Source organism: Lachnellula hyalina (genome assembly GCF_007821495.1).
Source record: "Lachnellula hyalina strain CBS 185.66 chromosome Unknown contig00009, whole genome shotgun sequence".
NCBI classification, from domain to species: domain Eukaryota; kingdom Fungi; phylum Ascomycota; class Leotiomycetes; order Helotiales; family Lachnaceae; genus Lachnellula; species Lachnellula hyalina.
In genome coordinates this window covers 252255-277662 of record NW_022157123.1, presented here as the reverse complement: position 1 = coordinate 277662, position 25408 = coordinate 252255, and the positions used below count along the sequence as shown (strand labels likewise).

General features: G+C 47.7%; 5 protein-coding genes across 5 annotated transcripts; all 5 read right to left on the bottom strand.

Annotated features, from left to right (window-relative positions):
• Nucleotides 1-204: 204 nt before the first annotated feature.
• On the bottom strand, nucleotides 205-1807 carry LHYA1_G000726 (PKS-NRPS hybrid synthetase; the record flags this gene model as incomplete). The annotated part of the gene is made up of 2 exons (XM_031145717.1): nucleotides 205-605; nucleotides 652-1807. The coding sequence occupies 2 exons, from the start codon at nucleotides 1805-1807 to the stop codon at nucleotides 205-207; spliced, it is 1557 nt and encodes a 518-aa protein (XP_031008993.1).
• Nucleotides 1808-2900: 1093 nt separating this feature from the next.
• LHYA1_G000725 (uncharacterized protein) lies at nucleotides 2901-4013 on the bottom strand (the record flags this gene model as incomplete). Its single annotated transcript, XM_031145716.1, has 3 exons — nucleotides 2901-3679; nucleotides 3732-3930; nucleotides 3999-4013. The coding sequence occupies 3 exons, from the start codon at nucleotides 4011-4013 to the stop codon at nucleotides 2901-2903; spliced, it is 993 nt and encodes a 330-aa protein (XP_031008990.1).
• A 1622-nt stretch (nucleotides 4014-5635) lies between these two features.
• On the bottom strand, nucleotides 5636-7330 carry het-6_17 (Heterokaryon incompatibility protein 6,OR allele; the record flags this gene model as incomplete). Its single annotated transcript, XM_031145715.1, has 1 exon — nucleotides 5636-7330. One exon carries the CDS (start codon nucleotides 7328-7330, stop codon nucleotides 5636-5638), a length of 1695 nt encoding a protein of 564 aa, XP_031008991.1.
• Nucleotides 7331-8494: 1164 nt separating this feature from the next.
• On the bottom strand, nucleotides 8495-11835 carry chs-2 (Chitin synthase; the record flags this gene model as incomplete). Its single annotated transcript, XM_031145714.1, has 2 exons — nucleotides 8495-9672; nucleotides 9717-11835. 2 exons carry the CDS (start codon nucleotides 11833-11835, stop codon nucleotides 8495-8497), a joined length of 3297 nt encoding a protein of 1098 aa, XP_031008988.1.
• Nucleotides 11836-12874: 1039 nt separating this feature from the next.
• On the bottom strand, nucleotides 12875-15862 carry HKR1 (Signaling mucin HKR1; the record flags this gene model as incomplete). The annotated part of the gene is made up of 1 exon (XM_031145713.1): nucleotides 12875-15862. The coding sequence occupies one exon, from the start codon at nucleotides 15860-15862 to the stop codon at nucleotides 12875-12877; it is 2988 nt and encodes a 995-aa protein (XP_031008989.1).
• Between the last annotated feature and the right edge of the window lie 9546 nt (nucleotides 15863-25408).

Below are 25408 nucleotides of genomic sequence, written 5' to 3'. Positions count from 1 at the left end.
CAAAGGACAGCTTTGAGCGAAAGTAATGTTTTTCTTGTGAGTTAGCGAATGTCTAACACGGAGCAAGAAATAAATGCAGGTCTAAGCAGATATGCAGTGACCCTAATCCTTCAACTCCCCAGCTGTGTCCATCCCTCCTGAATACGCCAACCCAAGTAAATGCAATGCCTCAACTGTCCCGCCTTCCCTAAATAATCAACCGAACTAGCTAGGAACACTATCACTCGGCTCCCCCTCCAACCTCACCCTCTGCACCATAACCCTCTCATTACAAATATCAATAAACATCTCAAACTTCCGAATCATCTTATCCTTGTCCCTCAACTGCTCCTTTAAATCTTCAATCTCCTTCCGGCTTTCCTCCTTTGTCTTCTCGATCTCTGCTTGTGCGTTCGCTACTTCGGTCCTAAGTTCTGCGCGAAGCTTCTCTTCGAATGTCATGGGTGGCTTCTTGTAGAACGTGGGGAGCTGTTCCATGGCAGTGGCTTCGACGCGGGAGGGGTCGCGCTTGATGGCTGCGCGTGCATTGTAAATATCGCGGGGAAGGTAGCGTACCGTGGGATTCTCGCGGTGCAGGATTTCGAGGGTTTCTTTTACGGAGACGCCTAGATGATGTTAGTATTAGTTATAGAGTGGGAGTGAAACCTTTACCATTTTCTTCAAGAGCCTTCACAGCAGCAATAGCCTTTGGATCAAGTTTGCGTGCTCCTGGATGCTCTGTAGGACTCTCACTGGGAGGATGGTTGTGCGTTAAGTGCTCGCCGTCGATTCGTCCTCTCAAGATCCAAGCCGTCTTAGTCTCTAAACCGAAAACTCCAAACTCGCAACCACACTTCCGGGACTTGGTCTTTCGTTGACGCTGCTCGCCTGGGACCTTCTCCTTGTTTGTTCCACCTCGATCGCAGATTAAGAAGACCTTCTTCAAACCTCGATTATCCCGCTTAGATCTTCCGATGACAAATGCATAACCGTGAGCGAGAGCATGAGATTGAGCATGTGCGAACAGTGCATCGAATGTTGGATAGCTACCTCCAGGTGGAGCTGAAAGCATGTCACCTTGAATAATTGGCGGGGTGTCCTCGCTTGGTTGCTGGACGAGCATCGAATCATTCATGGAATCGTCGGGGTCGGCCGTAAGCTGCTGATCAATAGCTAGCTGAGGATCAATCATAGAGAGATCTTGCGTATCGTGTGGAGAACCATCTTGAGTTCGAGACATGGAGGAGCTGGCTGGGGAAGCATTCATGACCGGTCGCTGAGCTCCCATGCCCGAAAGTAGCGGAGACCCATTTTGAGATCTTTGATTCTGGTTCATAGATGACGTAGGGTTCATAGCATGATTGACGCTCATAGATTGGTTCTGGACGGTTTGGATGTTCATCGGTGGGTTCTGTGGAGTGCCATGGGGAGGCATATGAATTGTTGTGCCTAGCGGGGGAGGTCTTCGCTGCGGGGTGTTGGATCCGGAGGCTGATGACGGGTTACTCAAGACACCTTGGGCGATTTGCTGCTCTGCAGAGACACCAAGGCCTCCATTCTGAACGCCATTCTGCCGGGGAGCTCCTGCTTGACCCTGGACATTGGCCGGGGTATAGGGTGTAGTATATGGAGATTTGTGCTGCGGGCGAATGCCTCCTTGGGTTGGACGAGGAAAGGAAGCACGCTGCTGCTGTTGTTGTTGTTGCTGCTGCTGCTGTTGTTGCGACGGTAAGGGGGCTGGCAGATTTGGCTGAGCTTGAAATGCGTTGCGCGGCGGTTGTGATTGCGAGAAGGTTGACCTCGAATTGTCTTGCGGAGTCAACGACATGTTATCGTTGCGGGGGTGCTTGGATGGGTGCAGACGTATCAATTGCAATGAAGCAGGAAGAGAAGGGAGTGTCTTTAAGAGGCAGGGCAGGGACCTGGTCTGGTGGACAGTGCGGCTGATTATGTAATAAGCGAGGCATATACGTTGTCTCTCTCTTCCTCCCGCAATGTTTTATATCCACCACAAAATCACCTTCGAATGTTATATGCTTAGTGCAGTTGCATCGACGTATAATACCTGCCAATATGAGCTACTTTTGAAAAGTTGACATTGCGCTATCAACATGATGAAGGGTATGTATGTATGCGTAGTTATAGTGACTTAAATTAAAGTACTATAAGATTCGACCTTCAGTGAAGTCACGAAAGATAACAGATAAAATTTGGGCAGGCTTCCAAGCAGGAGATATTTTGCAAGAGTTCTTTCTTGTGAACAGTCCTGTTTTTCTTTACTTGAGAGAAGCATTCATCTTCCTAAACCAGTCACAGCCAAAGCCCCACCGCTCACATCGCTCTTGCCTCAGCCATACTAGCATTCTCTACTTATAAAATCCCTCGAAACCTCCCAGCGAGACTCTAGAGGTCTACTAAGCGTACTCAAATCAATCCTTGTCTCTCACAAGTAGTCACCTGCAGCGCTAAACTTAATACTTTGCAAATTTGTTGAGTCCCTTCCCATACTGATAAGGGGGTTCGCTTAGAACATCCACTGCCCCTTTTCCTTCCCTTCAGCGCCTCAAAGCCAAGAATATTCAAGACTTTATATCGTACGTATAAGCAAACGCAGATATGTGTATTGTATGGAACATTGTCAAGAAGGAAGGATGGTTAAAATGCGGCGGAGGTGGTGGAGGGGAAGGAACAGATGTGGAAGTCTGGGGAGGATAGGAAATATTGTATTGTATTGTGATATATCTTCAAGGATGAATTCTCTCCATTGTTATTATTATTACACACAATACTATCTTACGGGTATAAGTCTATCCGAAACGCCTTGCGCTATGCACCCACCTATCCCAATGATTTACACCTCGTTATGGCCTATGGGACCATCACTGCGACTTATTTTCCACTGCCCGGGCCTCAGTACCAGCCTACACATGCCCATTCCTCTTCTCCGCTTCCGGTGTATCAGAACTCGGCTCGTCACTAAAAACCATCTCCTCACTCATAACACGATCCGCCAAACTCACCTTCCTCTGCAGCCCCCCACTATAATCCCCAGGCTTATGGCTGCCATTCGGGACATGAAAGCGCTTATCAACCCTAATAATTGCATACAACGCCACGATCGTAAACTCGATCGTGAAGTTAAAGAGATAGAAGCACGCTTTGCTATGATACCAAGCCGGGTGCGCCAATGGCTTCGGCACATACGCAATGCCGCATCTGAACGCCGCGCCAAGCGTCAGCAGCAGGGATGAGAAGACCAGGACGTAGACCTTGGTCCTGAAGCGGCCCTGGCCGAACTTCTCGACGCGCGATTGCTTGGGCAGGACGCCGACGAGCAAGAGCAGCGGGAGGGGCATGAAGGCCGCGGTGGCGAAGTACGTGCTGCCGACGAGCTGCACGTCTCGGTCGATGCGTCGCGTGTTGTGGGAGAGCGTGTAGAAGGACTGCACGGTACATGTTATGAGGGCGATGAGCATGATGACGATGGATGCGTAGTAGAGCTTGAATGCCATAGAGAACCATTTCGTCCATGCCCAGTGAGGATGACAGGCTCGCAGAACTCGTTGGGTGAAGATTAGGTTTATGATGAAGAGGAGGATGACGCCGGCCGCGATGAAGATTTGGGCGGCGATGGCGACGGATATATTGTGTGGGTGGGTGCTCCAGACTAAACGCATGGTACAAGCTGTTATTCTGGCCACTGCAGGAGTTAGTACTTTAATTTTTGTAGAAGAGAAATTGAGGAAGCTTACTGCAGAAACCAAATGTCATGCCGCTCATGACGAATTTTGTGCCCCTCCTCAGGTTGATTTGTAGGATTGTCATATGTGTGATAGCGCCGCATACAAATAGGAAGAGGAAGACGGCGGTTATAGGGTCGTCGAGGGTTGTGGTAGGTGTGCCTCCCAGACCAGCCATTGTTGGAAGATAAGGGCCTTTGGAAGGCATTTTCTGTAGCAGGGCAATGTTAGATTCTGGTTCTGGTCCTGCCTGGCGTTGAGGGCGGGGGGGAAACGTACTGTAGGTGAAGACATCGTGGGGTATGCCAAACTGTTAGTTATAGCAACAGCTTTGTCCTTGAGGGCTGAAATCTTGGCGTACTCGAGTTTGAGTAAGTAGTACGAGAAACACTTGTTTACTTTTGCCTGTGGCGGGCGACGCCTACCTTTATGTATGCAGCCCCTTTACCATGATTACCATGCTTATGGCGTTTATGGCTGATATATATCGGCGCATCCAAAACGCGAGGCCGAGAAGTCGAAGTCAGGAATCTCGCATAGAATGACTGCAACCATTATCGTTCGTGCACGGATCGTCATTTGATCTGTGTCCAAGATACAGCCAATGAGAAAGGAGAAGCGCGTCGGATGACGGAGCCTAGGCACCTACCTAGGCCTAGGTATATTGTGCCTATAGAGGCTAAAACTCGCACTCGCGTTTGATCGGATTTAAAATGATGCGATGGGTGCGACAGAGTAGTTGTTCGTTGTAAGACGGAGTGAGCACACATGGACGTATTACGGATATACTAGTCTACCGGTAAGTTGAAAGCTGTACGACGTGGTGTTTACTCGTACCTTTCTTTACCTTTCTTTCTCTAGCTTGTCTTCAAAATATAAGCTTTTGCGCCTCAACTAACGAGGAATAAGCTTATATACGGAGTAAGGTACAGTACCATACCATAAACTACCCCTATAAACCACCTTCTCCAACCTAATGATAACTAAGGAACTAGCTTCTAGAGTCAAATATCTCATCACGTCAAGACAAAGCTTGAATTGCGACCAAGTACAGACCAGAGACTTGAAACAACATCTCGCCGGACTGCCTTTCTGACTTGGCTCGGCTCGGGCCGGGTTTGGTGGTAAACTCCGCGGACTTTGGCCCTCGGACTTCTCTTTGAAACCCGCATCACGTGGCATTCACCCCTGGTATACGACGTATAATACATCCTGGAAGAACGTCCCTACAAGATGCTGTAGGTACTATACAATGAGATACGAACCCGGTGTCTGACGTGGAGCTCGTATGCTAGACAATTGATAGAGGAATGCGGTATAATAAACACTTTTCTTGCACGTAATCGTTTGAGGCAAGGTGAGCAGTTACAAGTGTGACTTGGTTATGGTTCAGCATTAGATTGCAAGTGCAGTCTGCTAGCTACCTTATACTACATAGAAACTTCGCGGACGTTTTTCTTCTCACTCAATATCCAACTGGAAATTAGAATGCCATGTCAAGGACTTTAATACCACAGTACTAGCACCGTATTTACCCTCTCTTCCTCATTTGCAGAGCAGATCATTCAAACATCTTCGCATTTATCTCATATTATATCATTCGTCCTACAGGTGCTCAAAATGCAATATCAAGTCCTAGATAGCACCCAAGTACTTATATAAACCTCCCCTCCACCACATCAACGTTGCTACCATACCTCACAACCCGCTTCCCCATCTCTACCTCCATTTTCTCCCTCCATATCTTATAGTTCATCTTCCCCACCCTCTTTCCTCCCCCATGCTCCCTTCGGAACGCTCCCCAAAGCGTATCTCATCAATACACTATTCAATTTCTAACAACCTGTGTTCCTCAATCTGAAATTCTGTACAAAGTAGCTGTATCAAGACAGGTTGAAATTCGCTATTGTAAGGAATTAGTTTCCGAATGGCCCTTGATCCTCCCTCCAGTGCGTTACTGTAGAGACTCGCTCAAGACTCCAAGGCTGGTATGCCCCAGTGGCGCGGCCAAACTGGCACATGCCAACCAGTTCTTGCAGTGTCAACTCCAGGACATAACGCGGAAGGCCGTCAATTACTTCACGACCGTTCAATGATCGCAGCCGGCCGCCCAGGAATGCACAATGGTCAAGTTCATCAGTACTCTGATCTGTGCCACCGTCGTCGACCACCACCGTCTGCCGTCGGCTCACTCCCATGCCGACAATATAGTATTGGTAGGACTTCACGCCATCCGAGTCTGTGTCGTAGAGAGTCGGGCTACAGACACAGCAGAGCTCGTGGCTCTGTTCGTTCGGACTATCGAAATCCACGGCGAAGACCAGATCCGAGAGCGTCAGACAAGCCTCGAGGCTCCACATGCTCCATGGCTCTTTTCCTGGAATCCTGCGGATGTTATATCTCGTCAGAACCTGCCGCGGTTCCGAGTTGTCCGGTCGCGGAGGAATGGAACTCTTCAGAGTCACCGCAGAATCTCGTCGTCCTCCTCCAGAATGCGGCGTGTCTGAAAAGCCGATCCGTGCAAATCGCTTTAAGCGCACAAAGTAAGACTTGCAGCTCAACCTCGCGGTCAGGACTGGGTTTGACCGAGTTCCCAGCGCATCCTCTGCAAAATCAATACTTGATTCTAGTCCTGCCCCTAGGCGTGTCGCCAAAGTATCGCAGAAGCGTAGACATTCGATTGCACGGCCACCTGCTTGCCCAAATGCAGTCACAGAACTCAGCGCTGAACAGAAAGCAAGTGTCTGGATGAACAGCGTCTCGATGGAAGAGGAGTAGTCGACGATGATACCGTGATCTTGATCTCGAGTGTCCGCGGCAATATTAAGGAGGCTATAAACGAGGTCTCGAGGGTCAAAACACCGCGTTATGTGAAATCGAAACAGTAGACGTCGTAGGGGCATTTTCTGGCCCATGCTCCTGAAAGCCATGATGTTGCGTATTGTATGATCTGAAGCCGTTCGGTCATACTCGCTCTTTTCACGAGTGTGATTGATGAAGAAGTTCCAGTGACAGAATTGGTCGCCACAGAAGACGTCGACCCTCGAGGCCAGCACAATTTCTTGTACTATCCATGTCCGAGTCCAGTACGCTCGGCTATAGAGAGATCTAGATGCGTCTGTAGCGACCGCAGTCGAAATCGAGGTCGAGAGCCCCGGAGTGTCACCTCCATACTTCAGTTGTAAGTGATTATCAACGGGACCAGAGTCAAAAAAGCGTTCGCTTCCATCGGCATGCAGACCAAGCCAGACGAACACCGATTTGGCGGAAGAGTATATTTGTCCCATGAGAGGAACTTGGATGTTCTTTTCCGGAATACTGCTCTGGTCGATGCAGAGAGCATCGATCCAGAGAACGAGACTCGAATGCGGCTGACGGAGATGTCGCAAAAGCTGGAAGAGGTTTTCCCGAGCCGGAATCGTAATCCCGTCAACCTCTACCTCCCGAGCTAGTTCTGGAGCCCCCCATGTGTACGAGACAGCGAAGTAGTGTGGGAGTTCCGTCAGAGACTTATGGGCAAGCGTACACTGAATGGTTTCTTCAAATCTGCCTGGCAGCAGATGAAGGAGACGGAACTCCCTCACTTCGAGGAGCGGTCGGTATATGTACATGCTTTGCTATGCCACCCTCGGCGCGAACTCCGTCCGCGTCCGGTCTGAACTCATTTCTGCCGATGTTCCTGAGTCACCTAAAGTGCTTATATTAACGCCTAGTAAAGCATGATTAGTCACTGGAAGGAGAGCAGGAACGTGACTAAGCAACATAAGCAGAGGGTGAGACGAGGGTGAGTAGCACCTGAGCAGAGCGACGATGGTGACTAACCGCGTGGGAAGGAAGGGAGGTTTAGATTCGATGAGATTACCGTATGAAAATAGGCTTTATATAGTAAACAACCAAACCAATACCCCCATCTATAACACCACCACATTCCTTTGATACGAAGAACACGGGCGCTTGCCGAGTCTATCAACAGACATGGCTGATGCGGACAGCATAGTGGTAATTCAACCACTAGTTACACTGGATTAACTGGAACCCGCAAATAAATAAACGAATAAACGAATGAACGAACAAACAAACAAACGAAAAACACCACCGACAGCCAAGATTTCCTTGACAGCAAATATAAACACTCCAGATCCATTACATTCACTAGGGAGTTCGTTTAGTTAATATTATATCCATAAACAAGCAACCTAGAAGAAGAAAAATACGCAAGGGTTTATTTATGGCAGAGGAAGCTAGAACTGGCTGCAGCGAGCGCCATGACTTCCGAGCTTGGAGAGGAGCTTGTCGTCGTTGAATGGAAAGGACGAAATGGGTTTATGGACGCTCCCTAGGTGCCTTGTATAGTACAAACCATTCAAAAAATTCACTTGGACATTCTTCACTTGAAGCAAGCCGCCTAACTAACGGACGGACTAACGACACCTTACGGAGTACACAGGTTTTGGTGCCCGTCTGATATAAACCGGAAAAGATTTTGATCTAATGAACCGAACCGAAATATACTCCTATTCTACACGAACAAAACGCCAAACATTGAAGCCCCAAAGGTATCCATCCATCATCATATACAAACAATAGCACGTACCATTTCATTACCCGGTCCCAGCGCATCCCTATGTTTCCCATCCAAGAAACATTCCATTCCATTGCATTCCATTCTTCCAATAAAACACCCAAGCTTTCTTTCCTAGCCATACCGCTCAAAATCCTGCATTAGAAAAAGACAACCAAAAATACTCTCTTCTCGTAAAAGCTCGATCAAACATTCAGCTCTTAACACTACCCCCAAAACTACTAATTCCATCCCTAAACTTCTCCCCCAAGTTCATACCACCCAGCCACTTGGGCATCTTCATTGTCATCCGCACCCTCCCTTCAACAATAGCCTCTACGGCATTGATAATGCCAAACGCACTACTGCCTAGGGCCCTGAAGAACGCCAAGATCGCCACACTCCAGAGGATAAAGCTCAAGTAGAAATTACTGCCGATTTCCGTGCCGCTATAAGCTTCACTCACAGCCATAGCCAAGATGGCGTTTGCTACCATCCAGGATACGACCATGTATGTGCGCACGGACTTGTAGTAATCTTCTTGCTGCTGGGATTCGGATATTTCTGGCACAGGGACTTCGATGCGGTCGCGGAGGTTGCGTAAGGCTTCATCGTAGCCGGAGTCGATGTCGAGCTGTTCAGAAGGCATCTCGAGCTCTACCGTTGTGCCTTTGCCGTGGCCCATAGCGGCGCCAAGATCCGTATGTATTATATTGTCGCCCTTTGTGCCCCAGGATATATCGTGCGTGTTGCAGAAGGCGTAGACTTGTAAGGTACAGATATAGGAGGGGAGGAGCATAAAGTATTGAGCGGCAGAAGTGAACATGTGCCAGGGGTCGAGGTAGAGGAAGGACATGAGGAAGTAGAGGCCTACTGTAGAGGCGGTAGAGATGATGAGGTTAGTGAAGACATTGTTACCGAGGTGGAGGTCTGAGTCTGATTGTGTGAGTTGCCGGACTACGATCCAGACGCATGCGAAGGTGTTGTAGGTCATGATTATACCGTATATTACCATGGATGAGAAGTAGAGGCGTTTGGCACCTTGAGGTCTGTTGCCCATGGACAAGATGAATTGTGTGCAGGTGAGAAGAACAATAATGTAGCGGAGAATGGTAAACAGATAAAGACCTATATGGTGGCCGAAGGGATCGACCAGAGGATCGGCAAGTGAGCCAGCTACGAAGTAGAAAGTGAGATAGAAGTTGGCGAGAGAGAAGTAGGTGAACAGCAAGCTGACGAATTGATATACGAATTCGATATGGAGGAGGATTTTTCGGGCGATAGTATGGTCTGTCTTCCAGATTTGTCTGAAATGGACAAGCGAGTAAACAGCGGCGAAGAAGGCTCCATTAAGCCATCTTCTACGTTGTGAGATAAATTCGGGAACGGAATCTAGACAATTAGTATGATCCCATTATGGAAGTCAAACCACTTACCAGGCACATCAGTCTCTCCGGTACAGCTCTTAACAAATTTCAAGACCCATCTCTCATCTCTCTTAGCCACCAACTCCCAACATAAAATACGATCTTCTGCCAGATACATATTGGCTGTAAAAACATCGGCATTCTGACCTGCTAAAGTCTCTCCCTTGAAATATTGACTCAAGGGGCCATGGCCAGTGTGGTCATTCTGAAGAGCATGGTATCGGTAAGCACTCAAAGCACCAGGCAACACGGTAATATAGCCGAATACACTCTCCAACGGCTTGTCCAAAATATTAGACATCTTATACTCGAAATTTTGCGAGGCAACCAAAGGGTTTAATAGAGAAAGCCCGAATTTGCCTTTCATAGCTTTGATCTCACCACAAGCACCAGCCACATTGGAATCAGTGTCAAAGGCCTTCCACAGATGGTAGAGGGAATTGCCCCCCGGTTTCGTCCCAACATCCAAGAGGATGCAGATATTTGGTGTGAGAGCTCGTCCAAAAGCGTTGAAGAACCATCTATGCGAGTTCAGCTTCTTAGCGTTCCTCTCCTTCATACAAAAGATCATTTGGACAGGGACAATTCCTTTTTCGGCTCCTTTGAATTTGAGATCCGAATCGAGAGAAACTTGTGTCGTGTATTCGTAAACATGGGCTTGCACCTCCTTCTGATTGACCAAGTTTTTGGCAATGCCGTCCTGGTAAACACCCATAGCTGCCAAAGCGTCCAATGTTCGAGGATGAACCTTCTGTCGTCCATCGGAGATAATGCAAACAACAATCTTCTGCCACCCATGCTCTCCCCAAGTTCTCGACTTTGATCGAGAGCAGAAATGCGAAATATTCTTCATAACTGCGTGCATAGTTCTCGTGAAATCGATTTCATTCTCGTTGTACATCGTGACACAAATGAACAGCTCCGTCTCTCTCGCTGTAGTTCCAATATTCTGACGCAGTTTGTAACCTTTCGACACGAAATCATCGGGATCGCATGTAACAGCAGTATATCGCATATGTGTGAATTCGATCTCGTCCCGTCGGGGTAGGAAACTATATAATATAGTCGGAATCTTACACTCAAGAATAAGCTCTCCATTGATCAGCCGGACTTCTTTCTTGGCCATCTGTGCCTGTCGTGCTCCTCGTCGCTCTTGTTTTCCATCTGGTGCTGGCCCGCGATGTTCGACATACTCCTCCTCATCCACATCTTCCGTAAGGGTCTCATTCGACATGTAAGATTCTCTCGTCTTCAAGCTGTGTCTGGCTTCGGATTTGAGGGGACTGTCGGGGCCAAAAACATCGTCCCCATCTCCTATATCGTTCTCCAGAGGGATTGAAATTGTGGCATCGTCGGCGAAAACAGAATTGCGGGCTGATGCACCAGGGCCGGAGAAGAGAGGAGCTGGAGGCAGTGGCCGCCTTGGACTCCCGCCATATCGCGAAGAAGGTGTGCCTGGTCTTGGGCTGCCATTCAACTCTGGGGGCTCGAATTGTATGTTTGTCGGTGGAGGCCTTCCGAATTCTGTTGTGCCTCCAGGACTCCAAGACCTGGTGGGTGATTGCCTTCCATTTGCGGAGTATGGTAGGTATTGTGAGTCTAGAGGCGCCATTGGAGGGGCTGTATCGATAATGGATGGGGCTCGCGAGTGGGATGATGTGACGGATGGTTGGTAGGATCTGCGAGGTGTATATGGTCTATTTGTACTATTGCGTAAGCTTGTTGTATTTTTCAACTGATATTCAAGTTTTGAAAGAGGTGACTTGACAGGCTGCCTGAGAGATCTCCGCTTCGAAGGCCCATCAGGTAGATCTGGTAAATCTACAGCTGGCATTGGCTTCTTCTTTCTCTGCAGCTTGCAGGTTGAGATTATTTCCTCTTGTTCTTTCAGAGAATCAAGGTGCTCAGGAGTTGACTTTGGCAATCTATTTGGATAGACTGGCAGAGGACGCGGCAACATATTTGGTGGTACATACGGTCGACTGTTTGCATCATCTTGTGATGTCAACAATCGGATTTGCGAGCCATCTGAAGGTTGACCTGTGAGGATTGAACTGTTTTCGTCTTCTTCGTAATATGGAGGCTCAGAGTAGCTCGGAGGGCCCGAGGGAGTATGTTGGCTCGCCATTTGATGCGCCAGCAATTGCAATTGCGCCTGGAATGCGGTGGTTGTGTTTACTTCAGATCATTGACTCGAGCTGGAATGCGATGTCGTTGCGGATTGCGGATTGCAGATTGTGGATAACAATACTTTCCTCAACTGCGACAAATAGCCGTGCTTGTAAAAGAACAATGGAATGGTATTCAAATGTTTAGCACTGCAATGTTGAGAGACAGGCGCTATGCCTTTGTAAATGGATTGTTTACGGATTACCTTCCAGGCGGTTACCTTGACAACGCTGCTGCGCATGTGATTTATATACGGCGTACTTTCACTTGGCAGCCGACTTTGTCTTTCCTCCGTACTTTCCGGGATTTCGCACTTATGAATTAAAATAAGAATTGAAGAAGAGGACCTTTTCTCTAATTCTCTGGAAACCCTGTGATTTCGACCGTTACGGTACCAACAAATATGCCTAAAGTTTACTAGATTTATTCAAGAGGATGTTCAAGTGATGATTCAAATTACGCCTATAAAATCGCGCCAATCAGTTTATAGTATCAAATTATTATTCTATTCAATATACATAGAAATCTCACGTCTTATCAATATCCTCATAAGCATACAGGCGTGCATCGAGCTTTTGAAAATCCTTGTTCATGGGATCGTAAATATACACATAGCCTGCTGCCAGTCACATGCCTTATATCCCCCAACCTCCTTCCATACATCCGCAAATCTTTATATCTCTTCAATAAAACATAAACCTCCGTTCAAGGTCTCTGCCGAAAAGTGGCAAGAGATCCATGTTGATACATGAGGGGGTATTATAGCGCTCCCCAACGCCAAGACGAAGGGCCAAGAAAAAAAATGTGTAAGTAGTTTATGCTTCGACTTTCGTCGGTAAAATTTCAAAACAATGGCTCAAAATGAGACATTTCTAAAAGTGAAGGCCCGGCAGGCATATCTCTGATATGGATGGGTATCTATACAAGAAGCAAACAAAGATCGGCAGACGATGATGGGTACAGGAGGTGCGAGAAATATTAGCTGGTAGAGATTGGACTCAGTTCCAGCCGAGTGAGTTCTCCGCCATCATGGGTGCCGAGATCTGTTGCGTTCGTGCAGAGTTGCCTCCACCACTGCCTCTACTGTGCCGATCATTGGTTGTTCCACCAGGCGACAGGCGCCCGCCAGACATGAACAGATCTCCGCTGCCCAGCATCCCAGGGGTGGTTGATTGCCGCATTTCCGAGTGGCTTGCAACAGAACTCGATCGGCGGTGTGCTTGCTTGCGCTTCTTGTATCTGCGTGCAAGCAAGAACATGGCAGCTCCATAAGCAGAAGCGCCCCCAACGCAGGCCATCGCAATACCGGCAGTCGTCCCCTTGACACTGGACGAGGTATTTTGAGAATTAGTGTTGAATACATCGTTGTTGTTGTTGCCAGCTGTGTTCGTTGGAGAGCTACCAGGCCCAGTCCCTGATGCCGAACCATCTCCAGCACCTTCGCCAGGAATCAGAGGAATTGTCGGGTTCAGATAGTTGATAAGCGTGTTCACGGTAGCGTCTGCATTGTTGTACAGTAACGCCGAGGGACTCCCGAGGTTAAGGCGTAGGGTATCAACCAGGTTAGAAGGAATATATGCCATTGCAGCAGTGGTAACAAATCCCAATTTCTCAGTCGTATCAAGTGGGTACAAGCTGTGCAAGATGACATGTTCTTGATCAAGCTCCAATCCGTCCGCTACACCTGTCGGCAAGAACATAAAAATTTGAGCAGAAGACAAAGGGTTGCTAACAACGAATTCATAGTTCAACTCGAAAAGGAACCCTAGTTGTACCGCAGTCATGCCTTCAGGAGCTGTTGCAGTGGCATTGGGGTTTGTGATGATCCTGGGCAACTGAGAGGGGATACCAGTTGGAAGTGGTGCTTGGCCACTGGAGCTCGCGCTTTCGGAAGATTGTGCAATGATTGTTTGGGGAAGCCACATAGATGTGAGACTGTTCGTGCTAGCTGGAAGGATGGTCTCCGGTGCTTTAGATGATGGAGACGCAAAGGCAGTAGTTGAAGCAGCAACAGTTGGGCTGAGCGGAGCTGTAGCAGAGACACTGCTGCCAGCGGCACTGGTGATCGCGGGGGCAGAGGCAGTCGTCGTTGGTGCCGTTGCAATTGACGCAGGAGTTGAAGTATTGGCAGTAGAGGCGTCAGAGATTGATGCAGATGCAGAGGATCCTGAGCCAATAATCGCTGACAGACTGCTGGTGACTGTATTTGTGTCCTTGCCCGAGCTGCTGGGAGCAGAAAGAACAGTTTGACTTCCTGAGACTGATCCGGTCTCTGTAGCATTGGCAGTGGAAGAACCAGAAAGAACAGTAGGGAGGGAGGCCGATGAGGCTGTAACACCTGATGGGGATCCTGATGAAAATGTGATGCCCGATGCTGATGCTGCACTTCCACTTGCGGTAGGTGTGATCGAGCCAGGAGGTGATGTTAAACTTGCAGTTCCAGTTACGGATACTGATGTATCGTTGGCAGTACTACTACCTCCAGTCAAAATCGACCCAGTATTGGTCAATGAAGATCCTGTAGGCAAGAGATTACTGGTGGGCGATGCAAGAATGCTGGAAATAATGCTTGCAAGAGCAGTGGATCCTGTGCTTGAGCCAGTTATCGCAGATGATGTTGAGGCCCCTGCAGAATCGACAATTGAGCTACCAGATCCGGTAACACTGGAAACAGTTGTTGGTAAAAGAACTGAACTGAGTCCACCGACGAGCGATGGCAAAATCCCACTATCAGATGCAGATGCGGAAGCAGCCGTGACAGGAGCCGTGCCGGATAGAGTCGGGACCGCGGCTGAGTTGCTCAGTACGGAATCACTTGAGGTTGTCGTTGGGGCGCTTCCAAGAGCGGTCGTCAGCCCTGACACCACAGAGCTGAGGAGAGAACCAACACCAGGCAGAAGCCCTGTGTCCGTCGAAGATGCTGCAGCAGCGGTTGACCCTCCAGTACCCGAAAAGGAGACACCGGACGTGACGGCATCTGGAGTTGAAGTGGCAGCGGCCGTCGAAGCCGTTGATGCTGTTACGACTCCTCCTGGGCCAAAAGTAATGGCACCGTTACTTGAGGATGCTGCCGAAGCTGAGGTTGGAGCGGAAGTGTCGCTAGCAGAAGAGGTGATCGTGGGTTGAAGTGCTGTCAAGGGAAGAACTCCGGTAGATCCTATGATTGAGTCCAGAATGTTGGAAGAACTAGCATCAACAGCAGCACTGGTGCTTGTCGGCTGAAGCACTGTCAACGGAAGCACTCCAGTAGATCCTACAATAGGGTCAAGAATGCTGGGAACCACAGCTTCAGCGGAAGAGCTGGTGACTGTGGGTTGAAACACTGTCGCGGGAAGGGTCCCAGTAGATCCTACTGCAGTATCCACAGGGCTGGAAGAACTAGCTTCACTAGAAGCACTAGCATCAATAGCAGAACTGGTGGTTGTTGGCAGAAGCACCGTCGCGGGAAGTAGTCCAGTAGATCCCACTATAGGGTCCAAAATGCTGGTAACCGCAGCCCCGAGGCCTGAACTTGTTCCTGTTCCAGTTGAAGCCGTGTTCGAGTCCGATACTGGTGTAGTAGAGCTGATGCTTGTCCCTGATGCTGCCGCTGAAGACGTACTGCTCACGCTAGAAGCTGAACTTGAAGTAGATACCGTAGGCTTGAGAGGGTTTACGAGGCTGTCTAATAAACCTCCTGTTGTTCCTGCAGCGCTCGAACTCGACCCAGTGGTTGAACCTGTCGATGAATCTAGCCCATTAAATATATCTGACAACGAACGTGTCAACAACGAACGTGTCGACGATGAAGAGGACGTGAGCGACGATGACGACGTGATCAACTCTGTGGAAGAAGTTTCTGGAGCGCTATTAGAAGTGATTGTCGAATTGACATATATTGCGCGCTTGATTTGCCGTGGGAAATAAAACCGTGGTCGGTCCTGTTCCGCAGTAGCCAGCGTTGAGAGCAAAGCCACCGAAACCACAAGAAGAGAAGACGTATGCATATTGGCGATCGTGTATGTTTTCTATGCGATGATGTTCTGGACGAGAAAGTGAGGTGAAATGAAATTGAGTTGTGTTTTTTGAGATCTAATTTGGGAGTCAGCGACCGCAATGTCGATTGCTGGCACGTCGGTGAGACTGACTGTCAGGGCAGATTGATGAACGAGTGTACTTGACAAAGATGTCAACGAGTGTGTCTATCGATGATTCAAGTCAGTATACGCCTAATGAATCGTAAATTGCTGTTCGCATGAAAGATCCACGAAGATCTCCTCCACCGACCGAACAACACGCGCGCAACGAGCTTTTGCGGTGAAACAAATCGAATCCAGTTTCCTTCCGTCGCCATCAAACAAATGAGATTCACTCACTTTATCAGATTAAGTATCGGTCGTAATTCGAAATCGCGGGTCTCAAATGAGTGTGGTGACGAGAAATCGTCGAAAGGGGTCTGGGGTCGTTTCTTAAAAGTGATTGCGGTTTTTGATCATGAACCAGCCACCATTATCCAGAGGCCTCCCGAGGCGCTCGCGATTGCGTATAGTTGCCCGTCTCGTGGAAAGCGTGCAAGCAAGCTGCACGTTTTTCTAGGGCGAGATCACTGGGAGTGAAGAGGTGAGTTGAGATGACGAGGAGAGGAGAGGATGGAGAAAGAGGTGAGGAGGTGGAGGAGGTGGTGAGTAGTAGGAGTGGATAGAAGCGAAGCAAGACGAGAGGGTAAGGCGTTACCTTAGTTTAAGCCTGGCCTGGGTGGTGGGGGAGATTTGCTGGGCAGGGCAGCGCAGTTTAGTTACAGTTGCAGTCGTGCGTGCCTTGGACGGCAGGTGTTGGTGGTGCTAGGTGGGTGAGGACGACAGGGGAGGGGGGCAGGGGAGGGGGGCAGAATGGGCGCAAAGAGGGTAAGCGTGAGTATTGGCGCGTGCATACGGAGAATAACACCGGTAGAGTATTGAAAAGTATAGTTGGAGTTATAATAATACTCCGTCGAGGCTCAAGCATTCATGCACTTAGTTATGCTTGACCAGTCGAAATAGAAAAACTGCCTCTTGTTGGATGGAGGCCGTACTGTATAATACAAGAGGAAAGCGCGTGTTTGCAGTTCTACGAAGTAACCTACGAAGTAGCTTCTAGGGAAAAGTCTCAAGAGGGCCGTCCGTGTTGCCTTGTATCAATGGCGCATTCTTTCTTCCCTGCCCGCGATAAAGAGCACGACAAGCACGGAGTCGGGAAATCATTCGAGATATATTTACAACCCCATACAAAGGGAAGGGGCTCGGGAAACCCGCCGACCGGCCTTCCTTAACTCGCGCCAGGTCCCCGCGATGATTTACAAGACGATTCCCTCTTTGTTCTTCCAATTCCCTCGCCTGGGCGTGAAGTTCTCGTCTCTCCAGTCCAGGAGTAAGCGGCTAAATGAAAATGGCCTCTCCTCTTTCTGCCCGTCCATCTTACAGTACAGTAGTGCCTGACATGTTGGTGATGCGAGTGGGGACGATGCGGGACAGTAGTAATGCCGCATTGAGGGTCTAGTAAGGGTATCGGGCTGCCCCTTGCTCTTCCCCTTGAGCGATGCTACGCCATCCCCTTAGCCACCGAATCAGCTCACCCCTCTATAAGCCGACACGTTTTAGAGTGTGCCCGTTCTTAGCCTGAAGAGGCCTTTCATCTCCGTCCCGTATACTTAGTCAACCACTAATGAGCACAGACACGCGCGCTTGCTCCACATATTGTCAGGGGTAAAGACCCTAGGCAAGTCACAAACAAAACCTTTCTCTCTCTCTCTCTCTCTTCTCTCTCGCCCTCTTTGTTTGATCCGAGGCTTCACCTACAAAACACTTCCCAAGTCGAGGAGCCCGAGATAAAGGAGACGAACGAGACGGGTCAGCCCTTTGTACAGCTTCTTTCTTGCTGTGTTGGAGCCCCGAAACCAAGATTTAGAGCTGGCATGGTCGTGGTTGCAAAGACGCGCAAGAAGGTGGGCTACCTGTATGCACGTATTTGCCCGGGATGAGCCTGAAATAAATGGCTTTGTTGAGTGGTCACCAGCCACAAATGATAGTCATAAATGCTCGCAGTGTACAGATGTACGTTACAGATCTGTGCAAGTCATCTGAAGTTTTTCCTCCTCTGGATAATAACCCCATAATACGCTTTCCTATCTATCACAACTCGGGATACGATCGAAGTCGACGTTTCGCTAACACACAAGCTTGATAAATTTACCATCACGACGAAGCACGAACTACGGCAGCTTCGTAGAGCGTGGACCCTTGTTTATCGACGAACAAAGACACCACCCGCTATTGCACACCATTTGGGATACGAGCATCCGAGAGCCTCATGCTTCAGACTCGTTGATCGCTGACGGGGTTTTCTCCTTCCAACAGGCTTTGCAACTTTGCGCCCCTAATGATAATGCTCCCTAGGCCTGGTATCTGAGGATTCTCCAAGTCTAGACCGTCTGTACAGAGTAGACGATGCTTAAATATCATAAAAGTCTAAAATTCAATCGATCGCAGTTGAGTTTACAGCACATTGAATTCCAATATGCCGGGACCGCAGCGCGTCTCTTCTGGATTTTAGGGGTTCGGTGCGCTGCCCTTTCGGAATACGAAGAGCTTACAAAAATCCACTTCCCGTCCCAAGCTTGAGTAAAAGCTAACGACACTCTGATGGTACTCTGTCAGGCTTCGTATACCACGAACCCTTCCCCTTCGTTACTGTACTTGGTACCCCTTTTCCTAAACCCCACCTCTCCTTTACGTCGACTCCCTAACCACAGCGTTTTCAAAAAACAAAAGACCCAGCCATCACCACCAGCATGATCCCGGGCATTTCCCACGTCAGTGTTTTCGGACCTTGGCTCCAAGCCGTTCCCGTTTCACCACTATCTACGAAGCAGAACACCAAGTGTGTTTCATGTAATATTGCTTGATTTAGCCTTGAACCTAAGGCCGGCAGATAGAAAGCCCAAATTCAAGTGCCAACGTGTGGAGATGACTGTGTGCCAAGATGAAAGGGGCGGCATTTTCAGCTGAATAGCCAATCTGCAGCCCTAGAAACAAGTCATGGAAACAATTTTAATGAGGCTATCACCAGTGCATTGCATCCGTAAATTGGACATCATTCCAGATTCCCCTCCCTCATCTTCTCCGAGATAAAGGGGCTCGCATGTATCACATGACCATAGCACGTGCCCAGTTACACAAAAGTTCTGCAAACAATGCTGTGCATAAAAAGCCTCTCCGTACTGTACGAAGGTACATATAATAAATATGCAAGACACAACCCAGCTCCTTCCTCTTTCTCGCTTTTGTTGCAATTCGCAGTTGGGAATTCAGTCACTGGATCTGGCTCTCATCCACTCACATCGCTTCGACTCTGCCACCCTCCATTACACATACATGTCCATTTATAGCTAGCTGAGTGTCACCCACACCAAGTGTAAATATAGAAAGCAATAAATTGTCATCGTCGTCGTGCAGTGCAGTTGGGAATTCTTATCTTCGTACGGCGTGAGAGAAAAGGGAGAAGGGATGAGGATATATCTTGGACGGCCGGTACATGGAAGAGGATGCTTCCGCGGATTTGAAGTCATACAGCACGTGGGTTATATTTTCGTTGCTGATGAGCCACTCCACTCATCCGATCCTTCTATTGCATTGTCACAGTACAGCACTGTATCACGACCTCAGCCCCCACTCCAATACTCGAAGTCGAGAACGCGGGCTAGATATCTATCATATGCACTTCGCTTTTTTTGAATTGTCTGCGTTGCGTTGAAGATTTTGGTTTTGCCTGCGGTAGATCAATGGATCTGTTCTTGCATTGCAGCACCGAGATGCAAATCACCTCGTGCTTGTGCCGCAGAGTCACTTTGGTGTGAGGGAAGGAACCGCTGACATGCGGGGTTACATTTACCGGGCAGGGCATAATGGAGGGAGGGTTGATCTTACTGTATGTCATTGCGTGAGATGTGTGTTTTTATATATTGATTCATATTGTCTGGTCTAGGCTTTGAGTCTTCAGTGAGGCAGGGCGGATGTTGGTAGTACACACAATTCGCCAACGTTGCAGATGAGTACACTTTTGTGTTACCACCGCTTCATGATTTGGAGAGCCGGACGCTTCTATGCGGCCCAGATCTCTTCAAATGGACATCTCCTTTCCTCATCCTCTGTCGGGAGTAAAATCCGAACCTGAGAATCCCTCGGAAAAGAAGGGGAGGACACTCGCACACAAGATTATTTCAGTACGTGTGCGACACCTCTTTAAGTACCGTAGCAAGAACAAATCGCGGCAGAACCTGCCACAGGGTATGAATTCCAACCCAGCCCAACCCACCGTCGTGAAGGATTCGGGAATCATATCCCGGGAAAACCACACCATACCACACGAACAGATCTTCAGTGCCGTTTCCCATATTCGATCAACCCATTTCGTTTCAAGCTATTAATATGGATGTCTACGTCGTATATGCTGTTCATCGCAACTTCAGTCGTCAGGCTGAGGATCAGAATTCCATCGCATGTTCACTTAAGTTTACTCCTGCGATTCAGCATTGCTTGTATACCTTCAGTCTTACCAGGCTGCCGGGCTAGCCTAAGACCTTGTATTTCCTTGAATCGTTGTGCGCCCAGAGCTAGTGGGCTGAGTCAATGCCACATAAATTTACAGCGTGTGCTTGAAGATGTCGTACCGCATGGCTTTGAAGAATACTACTCCCGAAGTCTTTTGATGATGGACAGATCCTAAGAGAATGTAGAATTCTGAACAAGTGGTTCCCTCTTTCAAAGGCAATCTCAAAGCTGCTCAGCCCTCTTCGACTACCACATCACGACAGCACTTTAACTTCCCAGGTTTGACGTTGCAGTCACTTTTGTTCGCAAGAAGCTAAGCTACTACTCTGCTTCTTTGCAATTGTTGTCCCACTTGGAGCTCATTTATTTCAAGGGGCTGAGGGAAATTTTCCAACAAGAGCGAAACTGTTATCAATGCATTGTTTACTCTCAAATCTGCGGTACTACTACTTACAGTCGCATATTTCTGCTAGGGGATAGACTCTTGATTTCCACTCTATTCTGAAAGCTACTCTATAGGATCCGCTGTATTTCTGCCATCAAAGGACTTACAGACCAAGTACCACGTGGGGCCTAGCAATTCATAAACCTTTGGTACACTTTATGCACAGACGACACCAGCCAGGTGAAGAGGCAGTGATATCTTCACTAGGATGTGGTATCCTGGATGAGATGTGATATGCGTGGACTAAATGCCCTATACTGTCCCTTAACAAGACCTCCCACCCCTTGAGTTTTTCCAACACTAAACATCATTTCTTTATACAGTACCTCTCTCCTCCTCGAAGCTATTTAACTCCTACATACATAGCACAATACAAATTTAGAACCACCTCCCCTCGTCTCAACGACCCTTCAACCTACCTTGCAACCACCTCAATTCCCAACGTCAATCTCAGACTTCACCTAACCCCGCATTTTCCGTTCTCTATCAAAGCCGAAAAGGTTTCCATAGACAGAGCAGATACATATCATTTCCGAGCCTTGATGCTGCTGATTCTTATATCTCTATCGAGGGTCTTGAATGATTAATCCCCTCTCTCTGTTTAAACTGCCTTAGTACTTTGCTACAGCATCCCAATCAATATATTTCCTCTCAAGCCTTTAATTTTCATCTTTCTCCTCCTGATCCATATCCACGTCCTATTCAATTCCTCATGACACATCAAAAATCCCGCGCGCGTCGTATCTCTATGATTGATCAATTGCCCAAACTGACCGGGTCAGAAACCGTTCAAGCTCAACCGCATAATAAGCGTCTTCGTAAATGAATTCTTTGCGTTTGGCTCACAAGTCTAGTTCACTTCTCTCCTGCCGCTGTGTCTGTGGGTAAGCTCATTCACAGCACGCCGTTTCCACGATGTACGTATGCATATACAACGTCTCAAATTACTCTTCTTGGCATCATTTGGACGGCAAGTGGCATAAGCATTCAAGCTCTTCCCTACATTTCCAAGCCTTAGCCAATCCCAGAAGTGGATTTGGTTCTGTTCCCCTCCCTCTTGACTGCGGCGGCTGTCTGACCCAATGTTTCGAGTTTCTTTGGACTTCTCTATCTTGCTGAATATGGATTTATGCTATGGTCTCCGAATCTCGATATCTGTATAGTCAGTCATGCCCGCTGCTTTGGAGGCGAGTCTTCTGCTTTGGCTTGTTCTGTGATTTGTTTCGCTGGGCATATTCCGCAATTTGTAAACCGTGTTATGTCGTAAACGCTGCTTGGATTGCTCGATACGCGATTTAGCTACTCTTAGGTTTTGCTTTGCTTTATCCTGATGAATGTGGATGTGGATGTGGATGTTGAATGTGTCTTTGGGGTTTTCACGGTCATTTGTTTTGAAAATCGGGATATGGATGAGCTGTAGTGTTCGTATTTATCATATCGCCTACACGACTAGTTCTTTATTCTTCTTTTCTTCTTCTTCTTCAGAAGACGTTAAGGGGGCTAGTTAAGACGATACTAGATATCACGGTTCCAATATCCTATTCAACTACAAGTAGCATGTGATCTAGGGTAGCGCAAGCGGTTTAATTCAATCATATCCCTAGCTAAAGCTGAGCCAAGCTAGGTCGCAGGACAGATTTAAGACTTTTAATATTTTGCAGAGGCTATATTCTAGCCTCTTGTTTTTGATAGCCATCTATGTAATCATATACTATCATAGCTTTTCTTCACCAGCTCCTTTCTTCTCGTCCTATAATAAATATACCCATACCTAGGTAGGTTTAAGTTTGAAACTATTTCGATTTTGGACAGCCGTGAAGCACTGCTAAGTGTTGGTTCCTTTTTTAAGAGGTAGAAGTTAAGTTACGGATTTACTAAATACACATGTCGATGTGTAATGTTGATACGCACTTTCCTTGGTTCAGGGGTTCGCCATGGCGGGAAACATAAAATCATCTTCGACGGCAGACATTATTGAAAAAGGGAAATTTGGGTGCTGAATTGGCCGGGAATCTTTATGTAGAAGACTAACATCCGCCAGGGGAGAACGAGTAGGATGCGGTTTTTACATTGCAGCTCAGAGAGACTGTATTTCCCTGCTGGATTCAAACGCATCTCTGAGACTGATACATGTAGTTATTTGGTGTAGGTGCTACGTATTAAATGCTCATGAATGGATTAGATGCTTTGCTGTAAACATCAACGGGGAAGTGGAGTGGAATGAGATGAGTTGTAAATGCCATTTTGCAATACTCATGGGCTGGCATATGCTTAGAGAGTTATAATTTAGTAAATGGTGTGACATGTAAAGGATGGGTCCGTACAAGTTCCTTTCCTCGCTCCTTTCCCTCTACTTCGACTAACCAACAATCTGCATCGGGAAACATACCCAATGAAACTCTAACTCTCTCGTGACCAACAGAACCGCTACGTACCATGTTATCACACACCCTCAAACTACAAACCACAACCCCCTAAAACCCCATCCAAACAAGATCACTCCAATACTACACATACTATCAAATGGAAGCTCTGTAAATATCTCCTCTCCATACCCCTCCCTCTTCTCCACAAACGACTTCCACCTCCAACCACCCATCAAACCAATAAACGAATAACAACTAACCTTAGTAATTCCCGATCTCCAACTCCCGCAGTCTATACCCCGCTGATCTAGACACCGACACAGTTAGCACGCGCTGCGGAAATCACAAATGCGAGAAACGCGTCATTTTCACGGGGGTCATATGTGTGTGTAATGTAAATGGCGAGATCTTAGAGAAGAGGAAAGGGTCGGAGGAACGGGAGCGAATGAACATGAGATTCGTTTGTTGATTTGCAGGCAAATGATTTTACGTGGGAGACTTTGATGTTTGGCTTTCTAGGGGGGGAAGTATGCGCGCGCGTGTGTGCCACTTGATATGCTAATAGACAGCTGATTTCATTGATTTGCACAAGATGGGTAGGGCTTTTAAGAATATTCGGCTCTTTTATACCCACAAAACACTATCTTACAGTAAGAACTCGTGTCTTCTGAGAGCAACGCGTAGTCTTTTTCGAAGGTTCATGGTGTAGTAATGCGTATAATCTGTACTTTGTGATTCAAGGGGTGTGGAGAGCAAAGCGACGGTTTACCGAGATCAGCGTGATGGCTGTGGAGTGAACCTTCGAGAAACAACACTATTGTTAAGGATCTTTGTATGTAAGTAATTGTATTGAATTGCTGTAGATTTGATGGAGTAGAGGTGTCGCGAAGGGTGGTTATCTCGACGTCCCAATCAAGTCAGACAGAAAGACACGAGTTCCGAGTCGCGTCTGACGGTTGATTCTCTACACTTGAAGTGGGAAATTCGAATAGAAAAGAAAACTTCCATGGTAAAACCGTAAAAAACATATTGCTCAACTGGAAACTGAGAGCTTGAGATTCGCTTGTATAATGGGGTGGATTTGAGTTGGAATAGTTGGTGAAAATGAACTTACTCTATGACTGAGACCGCGGATATCCATATCCGATCTCAGATAGATGTCATAGAAGCATCTGAAAGGCACAGTTGTCGATGTTACTGTCAGATCGACTCCCAAAGTAGAAGTCCAGCGCTTAACAATACGTAGATCTGTCAGATATGATGCCCCGGATCGGCTTCCGACGTTTTACCTCGTCGATCAAAAAGTCAGATCTGTGCCGAAAGAATGGCATGGAAAGGAAGGAACGCGGAAAACAGGAGACCGGTATTGTCAGGCGGAAGGAAAGCGCCGAAGCCCTAACAGGCATGTGATATTGCTGTAGAATGATGATATATTTATTGACCAGGACTCTAGGAGAGCTTCAGGCGACACCGGCCGGGGACGCAATCTCAACGCAAACACGGCCCATGTCTACCGGTATGTCTCAGATCACACAGATCTTGTTGGCCGGCTCGTGGCCTGTGCAATATGACAGTCCTTCGGTTGGGTGATATGAATCTTGCGCGGTAGTAAATGCTTGACGGAAAGAGCTTGACGGAACGACATGAATATTTCCCAGAACAACGTATAGAGATCAGCAGCTAAGGTGCCAAGACTTTATTCAACAGTCGCTAGCGTCGGTTTGCTGGGATCTAGAGTAGTACTTGCAAATATTTGACGTATACTTACCGCTCCTCAATTAAGTTCAAGAGTGTGGTTCGCAGCGGCGGTCCCGACGCATAGTGGTAGCATGATCATATAAATCAAGCATAATATAGTTTGCGTGTTATTCTTACCGGAACTTCCGGAAGCATCCCATTAAGCTCAAGCAATGCCCAAATCTGATCGAACCATGAGATGTGAGATAAGACTGGTGGGGGCACTGGGGAAAGCTTATTTGTCTTGAAACAATGACACATCTCGAGACTCCAAGGCAGACTCGCCGGATTTCGTTGACGAATTATCAGGACAAATTGATGAGCTGACCTTGATAATGATTGCTTCCAAGTCATTGCGATCTTTATTTCAAATAATATACCAGTCATATCTGTCCTTGGGTATAGTAAGATGATGTCAAG